This window comes from Sinohyriopsis cumingii, chromosome 9, assembly GCF_028554795.1.
Source record: "Sinohyriopsis cumingii isolate HCF-2022 chromosome 9, ASM2855479v2, whole genome shotgun sequence".
In the NCBI taxonomy this organism is placed as follows: Eukaryota; Metazoa; Mollusca; class Bivalvia; order Unionida; family Unionidae; genus Sinohyriopsis; species Sinohyriopsis cumingii.
In genome coordinates, this window is record NC_142969.1 from 58,123,221 (window position 1) to 58,145,254 (window position 22,034).

Here is a 22,034-nt window from a genome sequence, read left to right on the forward strand (position 1 = left end):
TTTTCACACTTTTTAATAGGTTTAATTTCCATTTTGTCTCCAAAAAGCATCACTTGCTGGATGCCATTTTTAAAAATTATATTATCAACAGTTTTATCACGCAGATGCTTCGCATGAAACAATATGCACAGTTTAAAGCATCTGAGGTACTAGTGAAAAGTTAGTCTGGTTCCTTGACTAAATCCAATAATTCTAAGATGAAACCCGGATCCAAATCAAATACAGATGAAAGCATTATCCGGAGATTTGAGCAACAATCATTTTTTCCATAGTTTTTGCTTTTATTCCACATGTCCATATTTTAAGGGTCATTTCTGCAATATGACATACGGTAGTCCCCCTCTTGAATGGCCCCCCTGACCAGCGGCCACACGCTCCTTATGGCCAGAATCAGTCGGCACCGACGAGTTTGTGTTCAAAAGTACCCCTCACGAAAGGCCACCCGGCTAATGCGACCAGCATATTAGTGCAGTAATGTAAAAGTTACCCCTCACAAGCGGCCACATTTTATTTTAATATGTACCCAGAACCAGTATTTTATTCATAATGTGTGTTAAGTAATCCGATTTCTGTTTCCCGATGTCAGATTTTCGTTACTGAAAGAAGTGTTGACTAAAGTACATGTACCACTAAGGTTAATATTATATCATTTACGCCTCAAGAGAAGCCACATTTATTCCATAAAGCTGAGAAAGACTCAAATTTTATTCCATACAAAAGGTAAGTACATGTAATCCAAATAGCCTTACTGCTGTGTTATCATAAGATGTCCAGTTTAGTCACTGATAATTGTTAAGATTACAATTATTGAACAGTAGTAACAGCTGAGAAGTGGCAGTATCGATATACACAAGTCAGCTGGATAATGGTTTGATAGCCTTTATGGCTTCGCTTGGTAAGATGTTGAGCTTGTTCACTTTGATAATTAGTGGCTATTACTACTGACAATAATTGTCAAAATTACAAATCCTAACGGCCGCAAGGTCAAATCTGCGTGATTTTAATGGTACATACCGAAGTCGTTTTGGCTTCTCTCACTTAGTGTAAAGAAATGTATAAAAACAATAGGGTACCAGACTGCGACTAACGAATCACGTGACCAGATCACTTCCTTTAAAAACACATGGCAATTTGTTTACATGCATACAAAATTGTTTTATCAGTATTGCAGTTGGCAACATGAATAACTTAATGCAAAAAAGATGAATATGTCATCGAGGAAAAGATAAATTCTTAGTTCAGAAGAGAAAGTGAAAGTAATTAAACTGCCCGAGAGGTGGTGGGGGGGAGTAGAGGATCCTTGCAGAAAACTATTCCGGAAAGACTCAGATAAACAATATCGTGAAAGATAAGGAAACAATTCTGCAGAAGTGGGAAGGTCAAATGGACGGAGAAAGGAAGATTGTTTGAGCCAGGAGATGTTTGTATCCTGATTTGAATGACAAGAAAAAAGCAATAATTTTGTCAGTTGAATTTGGATATGACGACTTTACCACAGGGAACGGATGGTTGCACAGATTTCAAGTGCGACACAATATTAAGTGTTCTGTCCTTAGTGGAAAATCAGCTGATGTTAATAATAAAGTTGTCGAAGAGTGGAACAAAAGACTAAACGATATATGCAGGGGATATGACAGCAAGGATATGTTTAATTGTGATGAGACTGGTATGTTTTTTAGACTGTTACCAACAAAGTGACAGATGATGTGATCTGTAACATAATTATAAAGACAGTTTTAAAACTATATCAATGGTCATTCAAAACATTCTTTTGAAAATGATGAAACAGTTTGTTTACATTTATTTCACAACATGCATGTGATTTTTTATTGAAAATATTAAATGTTTAAATGTACTTGTGACTTTCTTCATATGTATTTACTATTTGCATTTGTCATCCCCCTCTAGAAAGGCCACTTCCCTGCTGCAATAGGGGTGGCCTTATAAGAGGGGGACTACTGTAATATGCCTGACTTCTGACAGATGAACAATGCCTTGACATAATATGCCTGACTTATGATGGACGAATGGATAAACCATGCCATAACATAACATGCCTGACTTCTGATGGATGAACAGATGGAAAATATCAAGACATAGTATGCCCGACTTCTGATGGATGAACAGATGGAAAATGCCATGACATAATATGCCTGACTCCTGACAGATGAACCATGCCATGACATAATATGCTGACTTCTAATGGATGAACAGATGAACCATGCCATGACATAATATGCCTGACTTCTGATGGATGAACAGATGGAAAATATCAAGACACAGTATGCCTGACTCCTGACAGATGAGCCAAGCCATGGCATAATATGCCTGACTTCTAATGGATGAACAGACAGAAAATGCCAATACATAATATGCCTGACTTCTGATGGATGAACAGATGGAAAATACGACATAATATGCCTGACTCCTGACAGATGAATCATGCCATGACATATGCATGACTTCTGACAGATGAACCATGCCATGGCATAATATGCCTGACTTCTAATGGATGAAGAGATGGAAAATGCCAATACATAATATGCCTGACTTCTGATGGATGAACAGCTGGAAAATACAAAGACATAGTATGCCTGACTCCTGACAGATGAACCATGCCATGGCATAATATGCCTGACTTCTAATGGACGAACAGATGGGCAATGCTATGACATAATATGCCTGACTTCTGATGGACGAACAGATGAACAAAACCATAACTTAATATTCATGAATTTAGATGAGGATATAAAAATACAACTTAAATTCATCAATGGAAACTTACCCTGCTCAGTTTCAATTTTTCCTGTGCCTCCTTCATCATTTCCTCTGAGAAGCCATTGTGCAGATGCCTTGGTTGGAAACTTGCAAGCTTAGAACAGTTCTTTGCATCAACAAAATCTCTTAATCGTTGAAAATTTTCAGATGGATCTTCAACTAAAGAAAAGAAAAATAGTACTATTAAATAAAATACCCAGAATTTGACCTTGTATATTTGAGCTAGGGTTCTGGATCTTGACTATTGCATCATATGGCATGGACCTGGTTTCATCAAAATACTAGAATGTGTGAAAATGTGACAGCTTGGATAAGGAAACACTTTTATTATCCCTTCTTGTGACCCTGACCTTGAGGTGGGGATTTAACTGAACAGGCAGTACACTGCCAAGTCAAGATAAATGCAAGGCAAAGTTTCATTAAAATATCTACACTGCCAAGTCAAGATAAATACAAGGCAAAATTTCATTAAAATATCTTCACTGCCAAGTCAAGATAAATACAAGACAAAGTTTCATTAAAATATCTACACTGCCAAGTCAAGATAAATACAAGGCAAAGTTTCATTAAAATATCTTCACTGCCAAGTCAAGATAAATACAAGGAAATCTTTCATTAAATTATCTTCACTACCAAGTCAAGATAATTACAAGACAAAGTTTCATTAAAATATCTTCACTGCCAAGTCAAGATAAATACAAGGCAAAGTTTCATTAAAATATCTACACTGCCAAGTCAAGATAAATACAAGGAAAACTTTCATTAAAATATCTTCACTGCCAAGTCAAGATAAATACAAGGAAATCTTTCATTAAATTATCTTCACTACCAAGTCAAGATAATTACAAGACAAAGTTTCCTTAAAATATATTCACTGCCAAGATAAATACAAGGCAAAGTTTCCTTAAAATATATTCACTGCCAAGTCAAGATAAATACATGGCAAAGTTTCAATAAAATATCTTCACTGCCAAGTCAAGATAAATACAAGACAAAGTTTCATTAAAATATCTTCACTACCAAGTCAAGAAAATACAAGGCAAAGTTTCCTTTAAAAATATTTACTGCCAAATCAAGATAAATACAAGGCAAAGTTTCATTAAAATATCTACACTGCCAAGTCATAAATACAAGGCAAAGTTTCCTTAAAATATATTCACTGCCAATGAAGATAAATACAAGGCAAAGTTTCCTTAAAATATCTTCACTGCCAAGTCAAGATAAATACAAGGCAAAGTTTCAATAAAATATGTTCACTGCCAAGTCAAGATAAATACAAGGAAAACTTTCATTAAAATACCTACACTGCCAGGTTTCAATAAAATATCATCACTGCCAAGTCAAGATAAATACAAGGCAAAGTTTCATTAAAATATCTACACTGCCAAGTATAGTTAAATACAAGGAAAACTTTCATTAAAATATCTACACTGCCAAGTCAAGATAAATACAAGACAAAGTTTCATTAAAAAATCTTCACTGCCAAGTCAAGATAAATACAAGGCAAAATTTCATTAAAATATCTACACTGCCAAGTCATAAAAACAAGGCAAAGTTTCCTTAAAATATATTCACTGCCAAGTCAAGATAAATACAAGACAAAGTTTCATTAAAGTATCTTCACTGCCAAGTCAAGATAAATACAAGGAAAAATCTTTCATTGAAATATCTACACTGCCAAGTAAAGATAAATACAAGGCAAAGTTTCCTTAAAATATCTTCACTGCCAAGTCAAGATAAATACAAGGCAATGTTTCAATAAAATATCTTCACTGCCAAGTCAAGATAAATACAAGGAAAACTTTCATTAAAATACCTACACTGCCAGGTTTCAATAAAATATCTTCACTGCCAAGTCAAGATAAATACAAGGCAAAGTTTCATTAAAATATCTACACTTCCAAGTATAGTTAAATACAAGGCAAAGTTTCATTAGAATATCTTAACTACCAAGTCAAGATAAATACAAGGCAAAGTTTCACTGAAATATCTTCACTGCCAAGTGATAAATACAAGGAAAACTTTCATTAAAATATCTACACTGCCAAGTCAAGATAAATACAAGGCAAAGTTTCATTAAAATATCTTCACTGCCAAGTCAAGATAAATACAAGGAAAACTTTCATTAAAATATCTACACTGCCAAGTCAAGATAAATACAAGGCAAAGTTTCATTAAAAAATCTTCACTGCCAAGTCAAGATAAATACAAGGCAAAGTTTCATTAAAATATCTACACTGCCAAGTCATAAAAACAAGGCAAAGTTTCCTTAAAATATATTCACTGCCAAGTCAAGATAAATACAAGACAAAGTTTCATTAAAATATCTACACTGCCAAGTCAAGATAAATACGAGGCAAAGTTTCATTAAAATATCTACACTGCCAAGTCAAGATAAATACAAGGAAATCTTTCACTGAAATATCTACACTGCCAAGTCAAGATAAATACAAGGCAAAGTTTCCTTAAAATATCTTCACTGCCAAGTCAAGATAAATACAAGGCAAAGTTTCAATAAAATATCTTCACTGCCAAGTCAAGATAAATACAAGACAAAGTTTCATTAAAATATCTTCACTGCCAAGTCAAGATAAATACAAGGCAAAGTTTCATTAAAATATCTTCATTGGTTCAAAAGTTATACTCCAAACAAGGACTAAAGTAAGTTATATTTTCTTGCCAAGACTTCACCTCAAACCAGGTCTCTCAAAAACTTTGAAAGGTAATATTTTTAAAAGTATTTGACCGATTTACATGACTTTTCAACATTTTATTGTCCTATTAGGTCTTAAGGATGGTAACAACAGCTAGGTGCTTTTAATTGTATTGTTAATGTACTTAAATAAGCATTTTGTCTTTATACACAATATATAAAAAGAATGGTAAATTATACTGATTCACCCTCATCAAATAAAGTATTTTTTATTATCATTATTATTACTATTTATTATAATCAGTTGTAATGATAACTGCACTAAATCACATGCATTAGAACTGCATGTAGCAGATGAAAGTCCCACAAAATACCAAAAACTGCATGTCCACCAATGTACAACCTTAACAACTTTAGTTGGTAAAATGCTTTTAGTAGCTAAATAATCAATGAAATTCATCCCACTGCTCAAGTGCAAAAAGTCAGCAAGAGCCTGATGATGGTGTTTGACCTAAACCACTTAGTATGAAACTGAAAATGGTTTTGACCTATGCCACTTAGTATGAAATTGAATATGGTGGTTGACAAATGCCACTTAGTATGAAACTGAATATGGTAGTTGACCTATGCCACTTAGTATGAAATTGAATATGGTGGTTGACCTATGCCACTTAGTATGAAATTGAATATGGTGGTTGACCTATGCCACTTAGTAAAAGCTTGATTCTGGTGGTTGAGCTAGAAGTCACTTGGTAGTTAAGAGCTTGATTATGGTGGTTGACACAAAAATCACTTAGAGCTTGATTATGGTGGTTGACACAAAAATCACTTAGAGCTTGATTATGGTGGTTGACATTAAAATCACTTAGACCATGATTATGGTGGTCGACACAAAAATCACTTAGAGCTTGATTATGGTGGTTGACACAAAAATCACTTAGAGCTTGATTATGGTGGTTTACATTAAAATCACTTAGACCATGATTATGGTGGTCGACACAAAAATCACTTAGAGCTTGATTATGGTGGTTGACACAAAAATCACTTAGAGCTTGATTATGGTGGTTGACACAAAAATCACTTAGAGCTTGATTATGGTGGTTGACACAAAAATCACTTAGAGCTTGATTATCGTGGTTGACATTAAAATCCCTTAGACCATGATTATGGTGGTCGACACAAAAATCACTTAGAGCTTGATTATGGTGGTTGACACAAAAATCACTTAGAGCTTGATTATGGTGGTTGACATTAAAATCACTTAGACCATGATTATGGTGGTTGACACAAAAATCACTTAGAGCTTGATTATGGTGGTCGACACAAAAATCACTTAGAGCTCGATTATGGTGGTTGACACAAATATTACTTACAGCTTGATTATGGTGGTTGACACAAAAATCACTTAGAGCTTGATTATGGTGGTTGACACAAAAATCACTTAGAGCTTGATTATGGTGGTTGACACAAAAATCACTTAGAGCTTGATTATAGTGGTTGACATTGAAATCACTTAGCAATATGTTAATTATTGTGGGTGACCTGGAAGTCACTTATAGCTTGATTGTGGTAGCTAACATAGAAGTAACTTGGTAAGTAAGAGCTTGATTATGGTGACTGACCTAGGAGTCGCAAATATAAAAATTTGATTAAGGTGGTTGATTTAGGAGTCAACCTAGGAACTGCTACTGTCTGCATGATCATTTTGAACTTTGTTTAACATTCATGAAAATTAGAGGCTAAGTTATGCTCACAGTAGTTCAACTGCATGATTTCCTTGTTTTAAGGAAGGTAATTTATATAAACAAACATCCTGAAGAAAACCCAACAGGTCAGCAGAGTATGAACATTAACCTCAAAAATGCTTACTTTGAAGAAATGGAAGAAAACAGAAGAAATAAGAATCAATGAACTTAAAAACATGAAATGATTTGTAAAATTGTGGACAGTTTATGGAGTCAGAGTTAGATTCAGAAGACTTCCTCATTGAAAACACAGCATTGATGTGTGGGATAAGCACTTCTCTGCCTGCTAGTCAGATTAATACATTCTAGTCACTACTACCTGGTGTAATGTTTTTTTTGTATAAAAATATTTAGAAAACATGCCTAGGCTACATTATATAACTAATATATAATGGTTACATATAGGTTACATTATATAACTAATATTTTTGTCATGCATTTAAACGATATAATTATTTTAAAAAACTAATGAAGACTGATCATCTGCTTGAATAAGACTCATAGGCCTGGATTTTGACTCACTGTTTTTTTTTTACATTTATAAGTCAAATGGCTTACATGAAGCAATTTGTACATAAAACACTAATCATGCCGCAGACATGTGGCATCATGTTCCACACAGTCACATTATCCTGACACCAGGCAGTCTCATGTTAAAGTTTGTTCACATGACTTTATCTATTTGTAAATAAAAACTCCACCAATAGACAATTTGATGTGTGTGTGTATGTGTGTGTGTGATTGGGATTTTAAATGTAGCTTTAACAAATTTTCAGTCATATTGCTACAATGTCTGTGGTGAGGCAGTTTATAATCATGTCTAGCACTGAGGCATCATGCCACAGACATATTGCATGATGTCCCACCTAGTCACATTATCCTGACACCAGGCAGATCAGTCCTAACACTAACCTCTTAATGCTGAGCACCCAGTGAGGCAACTGTTAGCACCATTTTTGTAAGTCTCTGGTATGACTCGGCTGGGGATCGAACCCACAACCTCCCGAGTCCAAGGCAGATTGCTCAAGCCACTAGGCTGCCGGAGCAGTTGCCACTGGTACCATTTTTACAAGTCTTTGGTATGATTTATAGCTCATCCCAAATTCAAGCCACTACAAAGTTTAATCAAGACAAATAAAAAGGCATATAGGAAACCAGCTGGGACTATTCATTTGAAAATAGCTTCAGTATTTGTACTTGAATATACTGGAAATCTGTAACAAGGCATCAAATCAAGCTATAGCTGTTAGTCATTTGGGTTCCCTTCCCTAATTCCAAATGCCAACCATATGTGCAGATCTAAAAATCACCCACAATCAAAATTCCATAGCACAAGATTTAAAAATATGAGTTGTTGCATGCTAAGTAAATATGCATGCATACACACATACACATGACCATACACATGGTGAGACAGGCAAGATACCATGCAATAAGAGTTGCATGCCAGTGTTTCTCTTTATGTGCATTTGTGCGTCAGGGACGCACGCTGGAGAAAATTGCAGCACACATTTTGTTGCCATGCGTTTCTCTGGCGCAAGGGATTCGCATAAATCAATCTGGATTTATTTAATATCCAATGCTTTGGATGAGGGATGGCATCGTGTATACTTCGAGCATATGCATAGTCTGGTTCCCTGCTTTCCATGCTCCCTGCATTGCACTCCACTATTCGTATAGCGCAGCGCAATGCAGGGAGCATATGAAACAGGGAACCAGACTAGCATAAACAATGTTATGACGGAGTAGCTTCCCCATATCTCGCAAGCTTTCACACAATTTCCATCAAGCTCATCAAGAAGTACAAATGTTTAACATCAATGCTTGTTGCACTAAATTAAAACAGCTTGGATGAAGATTTTTGTTGCTGTAGGGCTTAACGCCATTTTTCAGCACAAGATATGCTATACATGGCGGCCAGTATTAATGGTGGAGGAAGAACCCGGAAAACCGCCGGAAAGAACCACCGACCCACGAGAAGCTACTGGCAGGCTTTCTCACATACCCACATTGGCCAAATCTGAGACTCGAACCCACGCAGACAGAGGTGAGATGGCAGTAATCTGTAACGGTGAGCGCTTTAGACCACTAGGCCACTCGGGGCCCCCTTGGACGAAGAATCATTAGTGAAGAAAGTGAAAGAAGCAGAACACAAAAGAGTAACTGTGGATCTAACTTTAACGAAAAATGGAGAAAATAATTCCCTAGACTGGAATACGGCACATCCATTAGTATTACCATTGTGACTTCTGATCGCATGATTGCAAAGACTGCAAAAGTGAAGTGAATAATTCTTTTGTGATGGGGTTAAATAATTTTAAAAAATCTGCCCTTGTTTGCCACAAGATATCTGGAGAACACATTATCACCCAAGACATTCTTTCACAACAAAGAAATGAGTAAACTGAGACAAATGCATTATTTGGTTACAAAGTCAGGGGGGTCATTACAGATTTTGTTGGTTTTTAACATGCTGCAATAAAAGAAAGATCTTTAAGTTCAAATGTAACTTATTAGAAAGAATATCAATCATTAGCCTTTTTGATTTTTGGATAAATGTGTTCTAAAACAATGTACAATGAAACCGATGATAGTACACATTTTATGACAGACAGTAAATTAACTGCCATTTTGGTTAAAAAGATTTAATTGGCTTTTTGCATTGGCCTATATGTAATGTGATGGTCTATAATATTGCTACAAAAAGATTAAAAGGAGACTGTTAAAAGTACGACTTTAAACTAAAATGAATTAATAAAATTATTCTTTGAACGGACAGTGCATTTGTTTGTTAACTGTGCATGTTGGTTATTTGTATTTTTAGAGAGAGAGAGTATGTTGTGCAAATTGCAATATCCTATTTCAAGCTAAAAAAGTAAGGGTGAGACAAAAAGTTTTCAGCACATTTTTGACCCCCACAATTTTTATTTTACCCCCAGTTCTGATACCAAGGTTTTTTTTAACCCTCAATTGTACACCCCAGGGGGATACACTGCATGCTGAGTAAATATGCAAGCATACACACATAAACATGCCCAGACAGGCAAGATCCCATGCAATATGAGTTGCATGCTGAGTATATATGCAGGTGTATACATATACACATGCCAAGACAGGCAAGATACCATGCAATACAAGTTGCATGCTGAGTATATATGCAGGCATACACACATACACATGCCAAATAGGCAAGATGCCATGCAATACAAGTTGCATGCTGAGTATATATGCAGGCATACACACATAAACATGCCAAGACAGGCAAGATACCATGCAAATTCTTTCATACATTTGGCAACAAGCCATCTGTTTAAGACAACTTTTCTTGGATGGATTTTCTCCCACCCCAAAAACGAATAACAAACCTGTAATATCCAGATGGATATTGTACCATGAAACGAGCCAATAACAAACCTGTAATATCCAGGATATCCTTCCTTCTGTAGCATTCATTATAGAATGTTTGCAACAGCTGGGCACCATGTCCTTGTCTTTGAAATGGAGGCATAATGAGCACCTGACTAAAAAGGAGAAAGCAAAATTGAGAATCGCCTTACTGTACTGCATAAAGAATGCATCTTTAACGTTAGTGACATAAAACATAATATGTGTGACTGTGACAAGAATTCTAGCTGGTTCAAGGTAAAAATTTAAAGCAGAAAACAAAATAGTTTGTAACTGTAACATCATAACCAGGGTTCTCTGCAGAAATGTTTGAAGCCTGTCATTGGTCAAAACATAATGATAAGGATGCTGAATGTCACAGAAAAGAAACAATTCAGAGTAATTTTCTCTTGTAACTGCCAATTTACACATTTTGTATGCAGTTCTCTGTAGCATGAATTGGGTCTTCATATTTTAGCAAATGTTTCCTCCATATCCAATATTTCAATAACCTGTTCTTAACATAATTGTCCAACCTGGCTCTTTCCTGATATCAACAGTTCTCCCCTCTATTCAAAATTCATCACCATAGTTAGGTGAAACATGTATCTGCAACATACATTTACTTAGGAGGTTATTATAAATGTATAGTCCTTTTTACCGATATTATTATGTGGGATCAGTAACATAAAACAGGTTTATAAAACACCCAACCAAACCCTTCACAGTGCTGTGTGACTAAAAAGTACTCCTGTTGGTATTCAAAGATCTTCACAGCATATAATATGTATTGTGAACACTTCTACTCTTACCATATTGCATTATTTCAAATATTACTGTTGTACATAAGCAGCAGGGAGGGCGAATCCTACAAGTTTTCAGGCAAAGGGAGGGCGAAATAAGCCCTTTATAAAACCGCGATGACGCTTTATGTAAACGCAATTGTTGCTGTGGTTGCTGCCCTTTGTTGTCGTTGCCCTCCCTGCTGCTTCCTGCATCCCTGCGAAAACTAGGGTCTTTATCGAGGTACGAAAAAAATATTTGCGTGTCTGTTGTCATAAATTAAAAATTTAAGTTAACAATAATGGCCAACATTGGAGAAGCACATTCCGCTAGATTAGCTCGAGAGCGACTAGAAGCAATAAAAAAATTTCTTCTTGTGAGAGATTCTGTCAAACAAAAACTTCAAGAACGTCAGCAAGCACAAGTTGAATTTGCGACAGGTGCAGAAAAATTATTTAGGCCAGTTACGACAGCTACTGAAAAAGCTGCGGCGGTCACTGAAAGAGCTTTACTGGGAGATCCTGACGACGAAACAAAGGGTATTCTTCCAGTGCTAAAATAAACCGCTGCGCAGGCTGAAAAAATTGCAAGAAGAACCAAACAAACAAAAAAGATTTTACGAGATCTTCCAACTGATATAGCCACAGCTCAACCTCCACCCGTCGGAGAAGAAATACTTGAAGGTATTGGACAAATTCGTACTGAACTTGCATCTAAACCAGTAAAGGAAAATATTGGACTGATTGCAAAATTCAGGGAGGATTCTATCGAAGATATTAGAAATACTAAAATAGAAAAATTGCCTGAAAAAATATTAATTAGTATATTTAATAAATCTGATATTTTAAAACCCGGACATGAAAAAGTACTGATGATAATTTTATTAGGTGGATATATCGCATATATAAAAACAAAAAACAAGCCAGAGATGATGATTTAGAATACAGAAGTCTTGATGATGAAGTAAGAGACTTTATAAAGAAACACTGAAACAACTAGAACAACGACAACTCCAGCAGGAACCTCCTCCACCTCTGCAACAGATAGAACAACAACAGTCCTCTTCACCGCTGTCGGAACTTAAAAAGTCTGAAAAAGCAAGAGGAGAAAGATCACCCTTAAGACTATTTAAGAAAACAACAGAAAAAGGAGCAACTGGCAGTGGTTTGGGAAGTGGTCTTATTTGCCCTAATAATATCGTCAATGACGTTTCACGGTTATAAGTTCTCATAGGAGGAAAGCGAGCTGGAAATAACTCGCCAGAAATAATTAATGAAGCAGCTGATATGTGTCAGCGATTATTTCAAGGTGGTATCATGGATACTAGCATCTACCGAGAACTTATTGAAGAACTTGTTGACAGCAATTAGATAAATAACAATTAAATAAGATGATCATACATGACTCTCATCATATGTCTCAACGAGTCAGAGTGGTAAATTCGCAATATCCTGTTTACAGCGCATATTATGGAGATGGACTTGGAAATGTTATTCAAGGATTGTTTACAAGAATAGCTCCAAATGCGGGGCCAATTGCAAAACAATTATCGTCGAAAGCTATTGATGTTATCAAAGATAAAGCTCCTGGTGTAATTAGTAACGTTGCCGGTAAAGCGGTCTTGGCAATCAAAGATAGACTAGCACGATTAATACGTAGAAAACCTCCGCCGGTAAAATTACCAAGCACCGCAGACATGCCTGCAGATGTTAGCAAAGTAATAAATGAAAATGCAAATCGAAAACCAGCATCGCTGATTAATGTACCTTCCAAAGAAATAGAAAAAAATATAACTTCAAGTTTAATAGCGGGAAGTGGTCTTCGTTTTAGACAATAATACATTACAATAAGATGTTTCAATATATATCCAACGTAGCATTTGATATGGATAAACCAGTTAGAAAAGATGAATCCTTGCGCGATTATCAATATTATTCCTATGATGCAAAAACGCCTAACGCGCAGGGGAGAATTGAATTTCAAATTCATGATACGAGTAGATATTTTCTACCTAATGAAGCGTATATTGAAATTGTAGGTAGAATCGTAAAAGCGGATGATACTGGATATGGAATAGGCGATGGTGTTGGTTTTGTTAATAATGGTGTGATGGCGTTATTTAACAAAGCCACATATTCGATTGATGGAAAAGATACTGAGTCATGTTTGGACAATGTCGATGTTGCCACGACGATACTTGGTCTTGCAAGATATTCTGATGATTACACAAGATCAGCCGGTCCAACAATGATGTTTGTAAAGGACACATCTGATCATCTGGAAAACAGAAATGTAACGATGAAAGCGGCTGGGGATGCAGTTGCATCCATGAACGAAAATTTCAACTTGGGTTTTGCCGCGCATCGAGCAATGCTGAATGGCAACGAAGAGTTTTCCTATGCTATTCCACTATCTCATATTTTTGGATTTTGTAGAAATGTCCGAAGGGTTATATTTGGTGCCAAGCATACAGTAGTGCTTGTCAGAAAAAACTCTGATAATGATGCAATATGGCGAGCTAATGGAGTTGATCCTGGTAAAGTAGTGTTAACAAAATTATCTCTGTGGATGCCAACAATGACTCCATCAATCACTGAAGAACAATGGTTACTTTCTTTTATGAATCAAGGTGGAAAATCACTGCTATCATGGTTAGCAATGACAACAGATAGAACTTCTATTAATGCTGCTGGATTGTTAACGTGGCAATTAGGATCACAACAGGGAGTGTCAGCAGCATGACATATATTTATCGCATTTCAGGCAAATTCTAGAATAAATAACCAAGAAGCAAGTCCAATGATATTTGACACATTTGGAGTTTCTGAAGTTCACTAAGAATAAATGTACATCAAGAACCTGCTGAAGACATTAATCTGGATTTTGAACACAATGATGTTGTACGTGCATATTATCAATTGATGTCTTATGATGGGCGTGATCAAAATGTTGACACTGGGTTGCAAATATCTCATCGTGATTTTACAACGTTGTATCCGATCTATTACTTTTCGTTGGAACATTTGGATTTATTCAGAAAATCTATCGTTGATATAGTTATTCGGGCTTGCTTAGCTCAAGTACCAGCAAGAGTAGTTGGTCCACCGGAAATTCCTGGTGGCGCTAGAGCAATTGCTGTTATACTCACCGATAAAACAGTGTTAATAGAAGGTGTTGGTGGCCGAATGAGAATCATTGATGTACCAGTGGAAAACATGTAGTTTTCCGAAAACATGTAGACAATTAGATCAATCTCATATTAAATAAAATTCATACAGTCACGTTATTGTCACTCTGACTTCTGGTCAGGCGAAAAAATTACAATCAAAAAACGTAAGCACATGCGGGGCAATGATAACACTAAAAAATGATCAATTACTGGTGGTCCAAACAAATTATCGCTGACTAAAACACAACTTAATCATTTCAATAAAGCAAAACAAGCAAAAACTGGGGTTCAACTTAGTTTTGCTCCAAAAGCCATCAAAGACATGATTAAAACCGGTAGTATATTTCCTCTTCTCGGCGCGATACCAGTACTGATAGCTGCTGCTGCCCCAGCTGTCGCTAAGGCCGCCGCGTTAGGAGCTGTTGGAACCGCTGCTGGAATGGCATTAAAAAAGGCAACTGGAAAAGGATACAAAAAAAAGGACGCAGGTTAAAAGACTTTCAGGAACTCCGCCCTCATGGTACCCAAGACAGTTCTAGGTTTTACCCAGAGTGTTGTCACTCCAATGTCAAATTTTGATTTACTCAATGCTGTTAAACAATTAAATATAAAAAATTTCAAAGGCATTTTTATGAAAGATCAGTTACCACAGCAACCGAATAATCCAGAAACTGGAATTATTAATCTTGATAACAGTAACAGTCCAGGAACTCACTGGGTTGCTTACACGATACATCCACATAGAATTCTCTATTTCGATTTGTATGGGTTAGCACCGCCAGTTGAATTTCTAAAATATACAAAAGACATCCCATCGAAAGTTTGGTAATCAACGCTACCAATACAAACACTGACCAATCCTCCGATATGTGGTCGTGAAGTATTAAATATCCTCGATGCGAAATCAGCATCAACCAAACCACCTCACAAAGTCGTGCATCAGTATACCGCGGGTCGATTTAAACAATCGTTAACGAATAATGGTTGATATTTACGGAAGATCTATTCTCAACAGAAAAGTGAAGCGCACCGATATAGATTTATAAAAATATGTGACCAAGAATGAAATCGACAATCTTTTAAGTCTGACCGGGATAGACCCAGATGAGGTTGTTATTTTTCAGGGCTGACACGGAAAACTAAAAACCAGTGATATCAAATGGCATGAAATAATTCGTAGAGTTATTGGAGCTGCTCTGGGTAACATCCCTGTGTTCACTGATAACGGAAAAATCAAAGATTCATTTATATCAATTGCGGAATTGCGAAATGAAATGCAGCAAGCTGCAGGGGAACGCGTAAAAAAGACCGGCCATACAATGACAGGTGAACTAAGCATGAATGGTAATAAAATAGTGGTTTTAATAGATCCAACATCCCCAGAAGATGCTGCGACAAAAAATTATGTTGACACCGTTGACAGTAAAATATCCACATTGCGGGACAAGTATGATGTTCACGTAAACGCGTTTGCAAATCTCCGTAGAAACTTTAGAAAAATTTATGAAACCAGAGATGAATTCATTGGTACTCCGCACACCGTTGACATGAAACTTTCTGATATCAAGACCAACATTGACACGATTAAACAAACACAACAGGATATCGTAAGTGGGATTCCTGAGATCGTTAACAAAACCAGTTTGATTAAAATCCCACCTGAGTTACTCCCGGGCATTTTACCAACATAGTATACACAGTGTCATCTGGATTTGCAACATGGTCTAAACAAAACAACACCATCAATTATAGACTGTCTGTGCCGCTAAATTTGAAATTTTCACAACATATCCCTGGCGACATTCCAGTGACAAGTTTTCTGGGGTTGTAACTATCATATTAAACAAGGGAACCAAAGAAACATTTATACTGGAAGCAGCTGATAAGAAATTAACCACAACATCTTACTGGTGGTGTTTGGAATTTGCAGCTGAAACACCTCAATTGGTTACTGCATAAAATAATAAAATGGCGTCAGCATCAACAACAACATTAAATGTGCAACAATATAGATAAGATCAAGTACGCAAATGGCAATCAGAGTTAAAAAAATACCATCGACAAATGCACAATAAAAATAAAAAAATATCATCAACGTGTAATTATCCTAGACACAATAGTATACTCAGTATCCATGTTAGTTGCATTCACTGGAGTAGTATTATCAGCGCTAACACCAGTGACAACTGCAATCGCAATCACAATTACAGTTTCAACATCGACGACAACTGCAGGAGTTGCTAATATTATCGTGATAAAAATATCTTCGTGCATGCTAACAAAATTGTACGAATATGAAAAGTTAAACAACACAGCCACGAGCACCTACTCGAAATTATCATCGCTGATATCATCAAGTCTCGACGATACAGCAATATCAGATTCCAAATTTACGCTAATGGCAAAGATATATGAAGACTACACCAGTCATTTGAAGCGACAAAAGATAAATAACAATGTCGGAATTACTTCAACAGATAGTCGAAAATACAAGCCCAAAACGAACTTCTTCGATAACAGTAATCTCGACTAAACCAGAATTCAGTATTAATTTTCCAACTGCAATTCCAGTAAACGAGATCGCATTAGCACAATTACGAGTATATCACAGTTGGCCCAATATCAGATCAAAATCGTTTGGATTGCCAGCAAATAATTCATTTGTGTTTGCACATAAAAATAAAGAAGATGGTACACCAGACTGAAATGTTATTTCGATACCAACCGGGTCTTATCAAATCGAAGAAATCAATGAAGAATTACAACGTCGAATAAAAAATATCACTGGAAAAGAATCTAAGATAACAATAACTGTTCATGAGCCAACGCCGTCTTCTGCCATCGAAATAAGCACCCCAGACTACGCCGTGAATATATATCAGAGTTCGATCAGAACAGTGTTAGGATGGCCTGAAAATCCACCACTGGTACCACCAGAACCTAAAAAGTCTAATTATGTCACAGAGAATAAATCATACCACAGAGTTAACAGACACTATCTACTACATTTAAGAGATGAGTATTCGAGTGACATCCAAGTTTTATTTCATTTCTCCAACAAGGACGATACTGATTGGCTCTTTACTAAAATAACTTCTATTGGAGATTCAACTAAACCCATTAAATTAGATCAAATTATTGAATTTTTTAAAATCATTAATCAAGAACACAAAACTCAACTGCAGCGACTACGACAAAGTTTCCAAGAACATCTTTTTGATGTGTCAAGTTCACGCAGCGAAATCATCAAGCACATAGAAATATTAAATCAACTTGTATCCGACATGGAATATATTAACCAGCGAATAATTCAGCAAACAATCAATTATGTTGACGGAGTGGGTAAAAACAAACAATTTTTAACCGCATATTCACTGACAGAAGCCTTGCTGCCAAATTTTATATTTCCTGGGTATAATGTTCCCGAGCTAAAGAAATCAGTCAACAATCTAATCAATGAGTTCTTTGATGGCATACTTGCACAGTACAGAAAAACACTACCGGAGCCAACTATTCTTCGGCACAACAATAACTCACAAGGAGAAGGACAACATGTATCTCCAGGCATCGTAAATATAACCGAAGTGGTCGCGGTCAATTTTGTGTGTGATGTAATCGATGGCAGCTACAGCATAGACACGACAGTATCAAATCAAATCCAGCAAGGATTTGTTCTTTATTCATTCACCCCGAAAGACCCACCTGGATTTCTAATCGTGCAAGTGCCGATCAATCCAGTCTGTCTATGATGTCATAATCCATAGCTGACCAGAATAAATTTCAAACTAACAAACCAGTCTGGCCACCTTCTTGATTTGCGAAATGAAAAACTACATATTAATTCACTTGTGAAATCTTAGTTACTTTCAAGGTCGACTGTATTTTATTTATATATAATTTGTGCACATCGACCAATTTCTCAATTTTGATAGGGTGTTTACTAGTAAAAATCGTGCACACTGTCCGATTTGCTAATTTTGATAGGGTGTTTACTAGTCAGAATCATAGAAATCGACCGATTTGTTAATTTTGATAGGGTATTTACTAGTCAAAATCATGCGAATTCAGTAGGGTAAAAATATAATAGAAATCTGCAGGAAAATTTAGACTGACAATTAATCAAGCGAGTATTATATAATGTACCCCCGTGTAAAATGTTTCATACATAACAAAGAACTTCTTGATGAAGCTGTCAAAACCGGAAAAGTTACCTTGGAAAAAATAATTGTTGACGAATACGGCAATGACAATTTTATACTGACTGATACGCAACTACAAAGACTAAAAAAAGATCATATTGTGATCACGCATTGCAGTATACCTCAAATTTTAGAATATATACGCTTATTTAGATCTTAGATTTATAAATCTTAAATATGTACCACCACCATGTATGACAAACAAGCACTCGAGCAAGCAGTTAAGGCCGCATTTACCCAAGAAGAAATTCATTATTGACAAATATGGAAACGAAGATTTCTTACTAACACAGTAACAGTTTGATAGTCTCAGACGCGAGCATTGTATGTGACTGAGATTATGCGCACTCTTGCATTAAATCCGATCAACTAAGGGAAATATTATCTAACTAAATATCAAGGAAGTGAAAAAAAATATATCACTATTTTTTTACTTCCTTGATTTTATCAAGGCGATTTCATTTCCAAGTACTTGACTTCATTTCTAGGTATTTACTTCCTCGTCGAGGGACGTACAATTTTTTAACTGTCTTACACGAGTATTTATCACCTTTCTTGTTTCATATTCTTGAGCTAATTCCAACCTAATTTTTTTCAATTGCACGAGACAACGAAACAAGTTCATTTATTTGTGCTTCTTCTACTGTAACCAGCGATTTATATAATTTCGTCTGGATCATCTTTACAAATCTGTACTAAGCAGGCAAAATATAACGCCCTGCACATTTAGCTTCATGTAGTGTTTCAAAATCAGATATGATTGTTTCAGGATTTAGTTCATCGGATATATTAAATCCGCGCTCTTCTAATTTTTTAATAGCAACAATCACATCATTAATATTTTCGTAATTCATATATATATAAATATTATATATTTAAAAGAAGAAAAAAAATTTGCACACCACATCTCCTTGAGTCTCTAGGGTGTCTTATGACATCCTACCAAACTCAGGAGCGGAAACACAACTCCCATGTCAGCCCCAACCTGTCAAATAACAGTCTAGAAGGCCCAGAGGGTGTGTTTGCGAAAGACGAAACATTCCCCATGTTGAACCTCTAGCTTACCAAATGATATGCTAGCGGGTTCAGAGGAATACATATATATACATAACACTATTTACCGTGCCCCCTCTAGATTGTTTTATAACATTCTAGTACGTTTGACGTATAGTGTAAGGACAGCACAGACAGATATATACATAACACTATTTACCGTACCCCCTCTAGATTGTTTTATAACATTCTAGTAGGTTTGACGTATAGTGTAAGGACAGCACAGACATATATACATAACACTATTTACATCTGTAAACTCCTAAAGTGCCACCGCATCTTAGCAAGTTTACAAGCGAGTAAGAGACAGTACATGTATTTTTTAACTAAGGATATCACAGACAGATACGGGGATATATTCTATGCTCAACAAAGTTGCACACCCTCCCCAAAATCAATCCCGCAAGTGCGTCAGGGTGATAACGCGGAAGTTGTGCAACTTTGTTGGGTTTCGAAACCCTGTACATAATTTGGACACTATAGTATATAAACTGACTGATACTTGGAAATTCAAAAATAGCTCACTCGGTATTTCATACTTCTTTTCTTAAATATAATCACAGAAAAAATACAGATGAACCAGAAAACCAAACAAATTCAGTAAAATAAGTATACTGTTTGTGAAAAAAAATTGTAAATAAATGATTACACCTGCCATTATTGATAAAATCCTTGACTTTGTCAAGGGAAGTAATTGGAGATGTTTACTTCCGTGTTAGGTAGCACAGAGAACGGTTTACCTGTTTTAGTGTGTTTCCGTGTTAGGTAGCACAGAGAACTGTTTACCTGTTGTAGTGTGTATACGTTTCATTACAGTTAGCTGTTGACTTTTTTGGTTGTTGCAAAATAATACTTGAATTTAGTTCTACTTTTCCCGCAGAGGATAATGACATCGAAATCTTCTGAAAGTCAAGGGAGGGAATAAATTGCATCGGATATGCTTAACAGACTTATCTCCCTTAAATTTATATAAAACCCCTCGGATTGACGTACACAATCTAACAATAATGAAAAACAATCATTTGATTATAGTTTTTAGACAGGGCGGATTTGGTTATATTTTCTGCTACTTTCTGTACTGAAGCACTGCAAATATCAAAATACTTGCTAGCTGCATACATCGAACAAAATATTTTTTCTTCGTTTGTCTTTAGATTTATAGATACAACTGCCTTTGCACTTTTATCGTGGCATCCCAGCGTTTCCAAATTTACAATTCTGGCTTTGTGTCACAATTTTCAGACTGGATAAAGAATTATTAAGTTTATTTTTATCTATATGATCGATCACAAGACCGTCTTCGATCTCTCCGTGATAAACCTCAAATACGAAACGATGACAGTGACAATTTTTCTTTCCAACACTAAACATTAGATAGCCAGTATTAGTAACAAAACCAACTAGCTTTTTCAACCTACAATTTCTAATTTCACCATTACAATTCGCTTCGTAATTATTGATGATCGGGTGTCGGACAAATTCCTGGTTCATTTTATATAATAATGTATTTGTCTAATTTATAATTTGTCTGAAAACTTAGTTATATAATTGTGCTCACATTTCAACGCATTATTGTTATTTTTTTAAATAATATCTTTTAAGTTCACGGTATCTTTTTCCCCCGCAACTTGCACATAACTGTGTTTTACCCCTGACCCCAACACCACATCGCAGGCAGGGTATTGGTCCTAAACTCCCCTTTCGGATGCTTTGGGAATGTTCCCCGCAGAATTCTTTCCTGCAGGATTTATTACAGGTGGTTACAGATCCCATTTTAAGCCACTTGCACTGATTGGTTTGAGACATTATATATATATAATATTTCGTATTTAAATGTTTGTCTTAAATATAATATGGAGGAGCTTGAAAGATTATCTGCAATCAAGCCCTGGAAAGCTTCTAGATTCGATCTTGACAGACTAACCCCTGACTTGCGGAGACGAGCCCTGACTGATCTGTTTGATATTATCAGGAATGCCAAAAAAGAATTTTGTAATGATAGAGCATCTCACGTATGGTCTACATTTTAAAATTATATGCAACACTGACAAAGTCAATGTCGACGAAATCATTGATGCTGTAATGAATGATGCACGAGTGAAAACAATTATCAATTACTTCAATAATCAGAAATATTTTTTCAGAATAAAATTTACTGTGCAAGTAGATTCCGATACGTGGATTATCTGTGATAAAAATGACCCTGTCCGTGCTAATGGAAAAACCGTTGTTAAGTAAAGATTCCAAACCAGGAATGTTGACTGGGATTG

The 22,034-nt window shown here is 35.9% G+C and overlaps 1 protein-coding gene across 2 annotated transcripts in view; it reads right to left on the minus strand.

Moving 5' to 3' along the window:
* LOC149791886 (histone acetyltransferase type B catalytic subunit-like) overlaps positions 1 to 22,034 on the minus strand; it is a 137,026-nt gene that overhangs the window by 63,485 nt on the left and 51,507 nt on the right. For both annotated transcript variants that reach the window (XM_089970390.1, XM_089970391.1), the window contains exons 8-9: positions 10,591 to 10,697; positions 2,786 to 2,937 (exon numbers count right to left, since the gene is read on the minus strand). In XM_089970390.1, the coding sequence (XP_089826516.1) occupies positions 2,786 to 2,937; positions 10,591 to 10,697 (259 nt within the window). The remainder of the gene's footprint in view (positions 1 to 2,785; positions 2,938 to 10,590; positions 10,698 to 22,034) is intronic.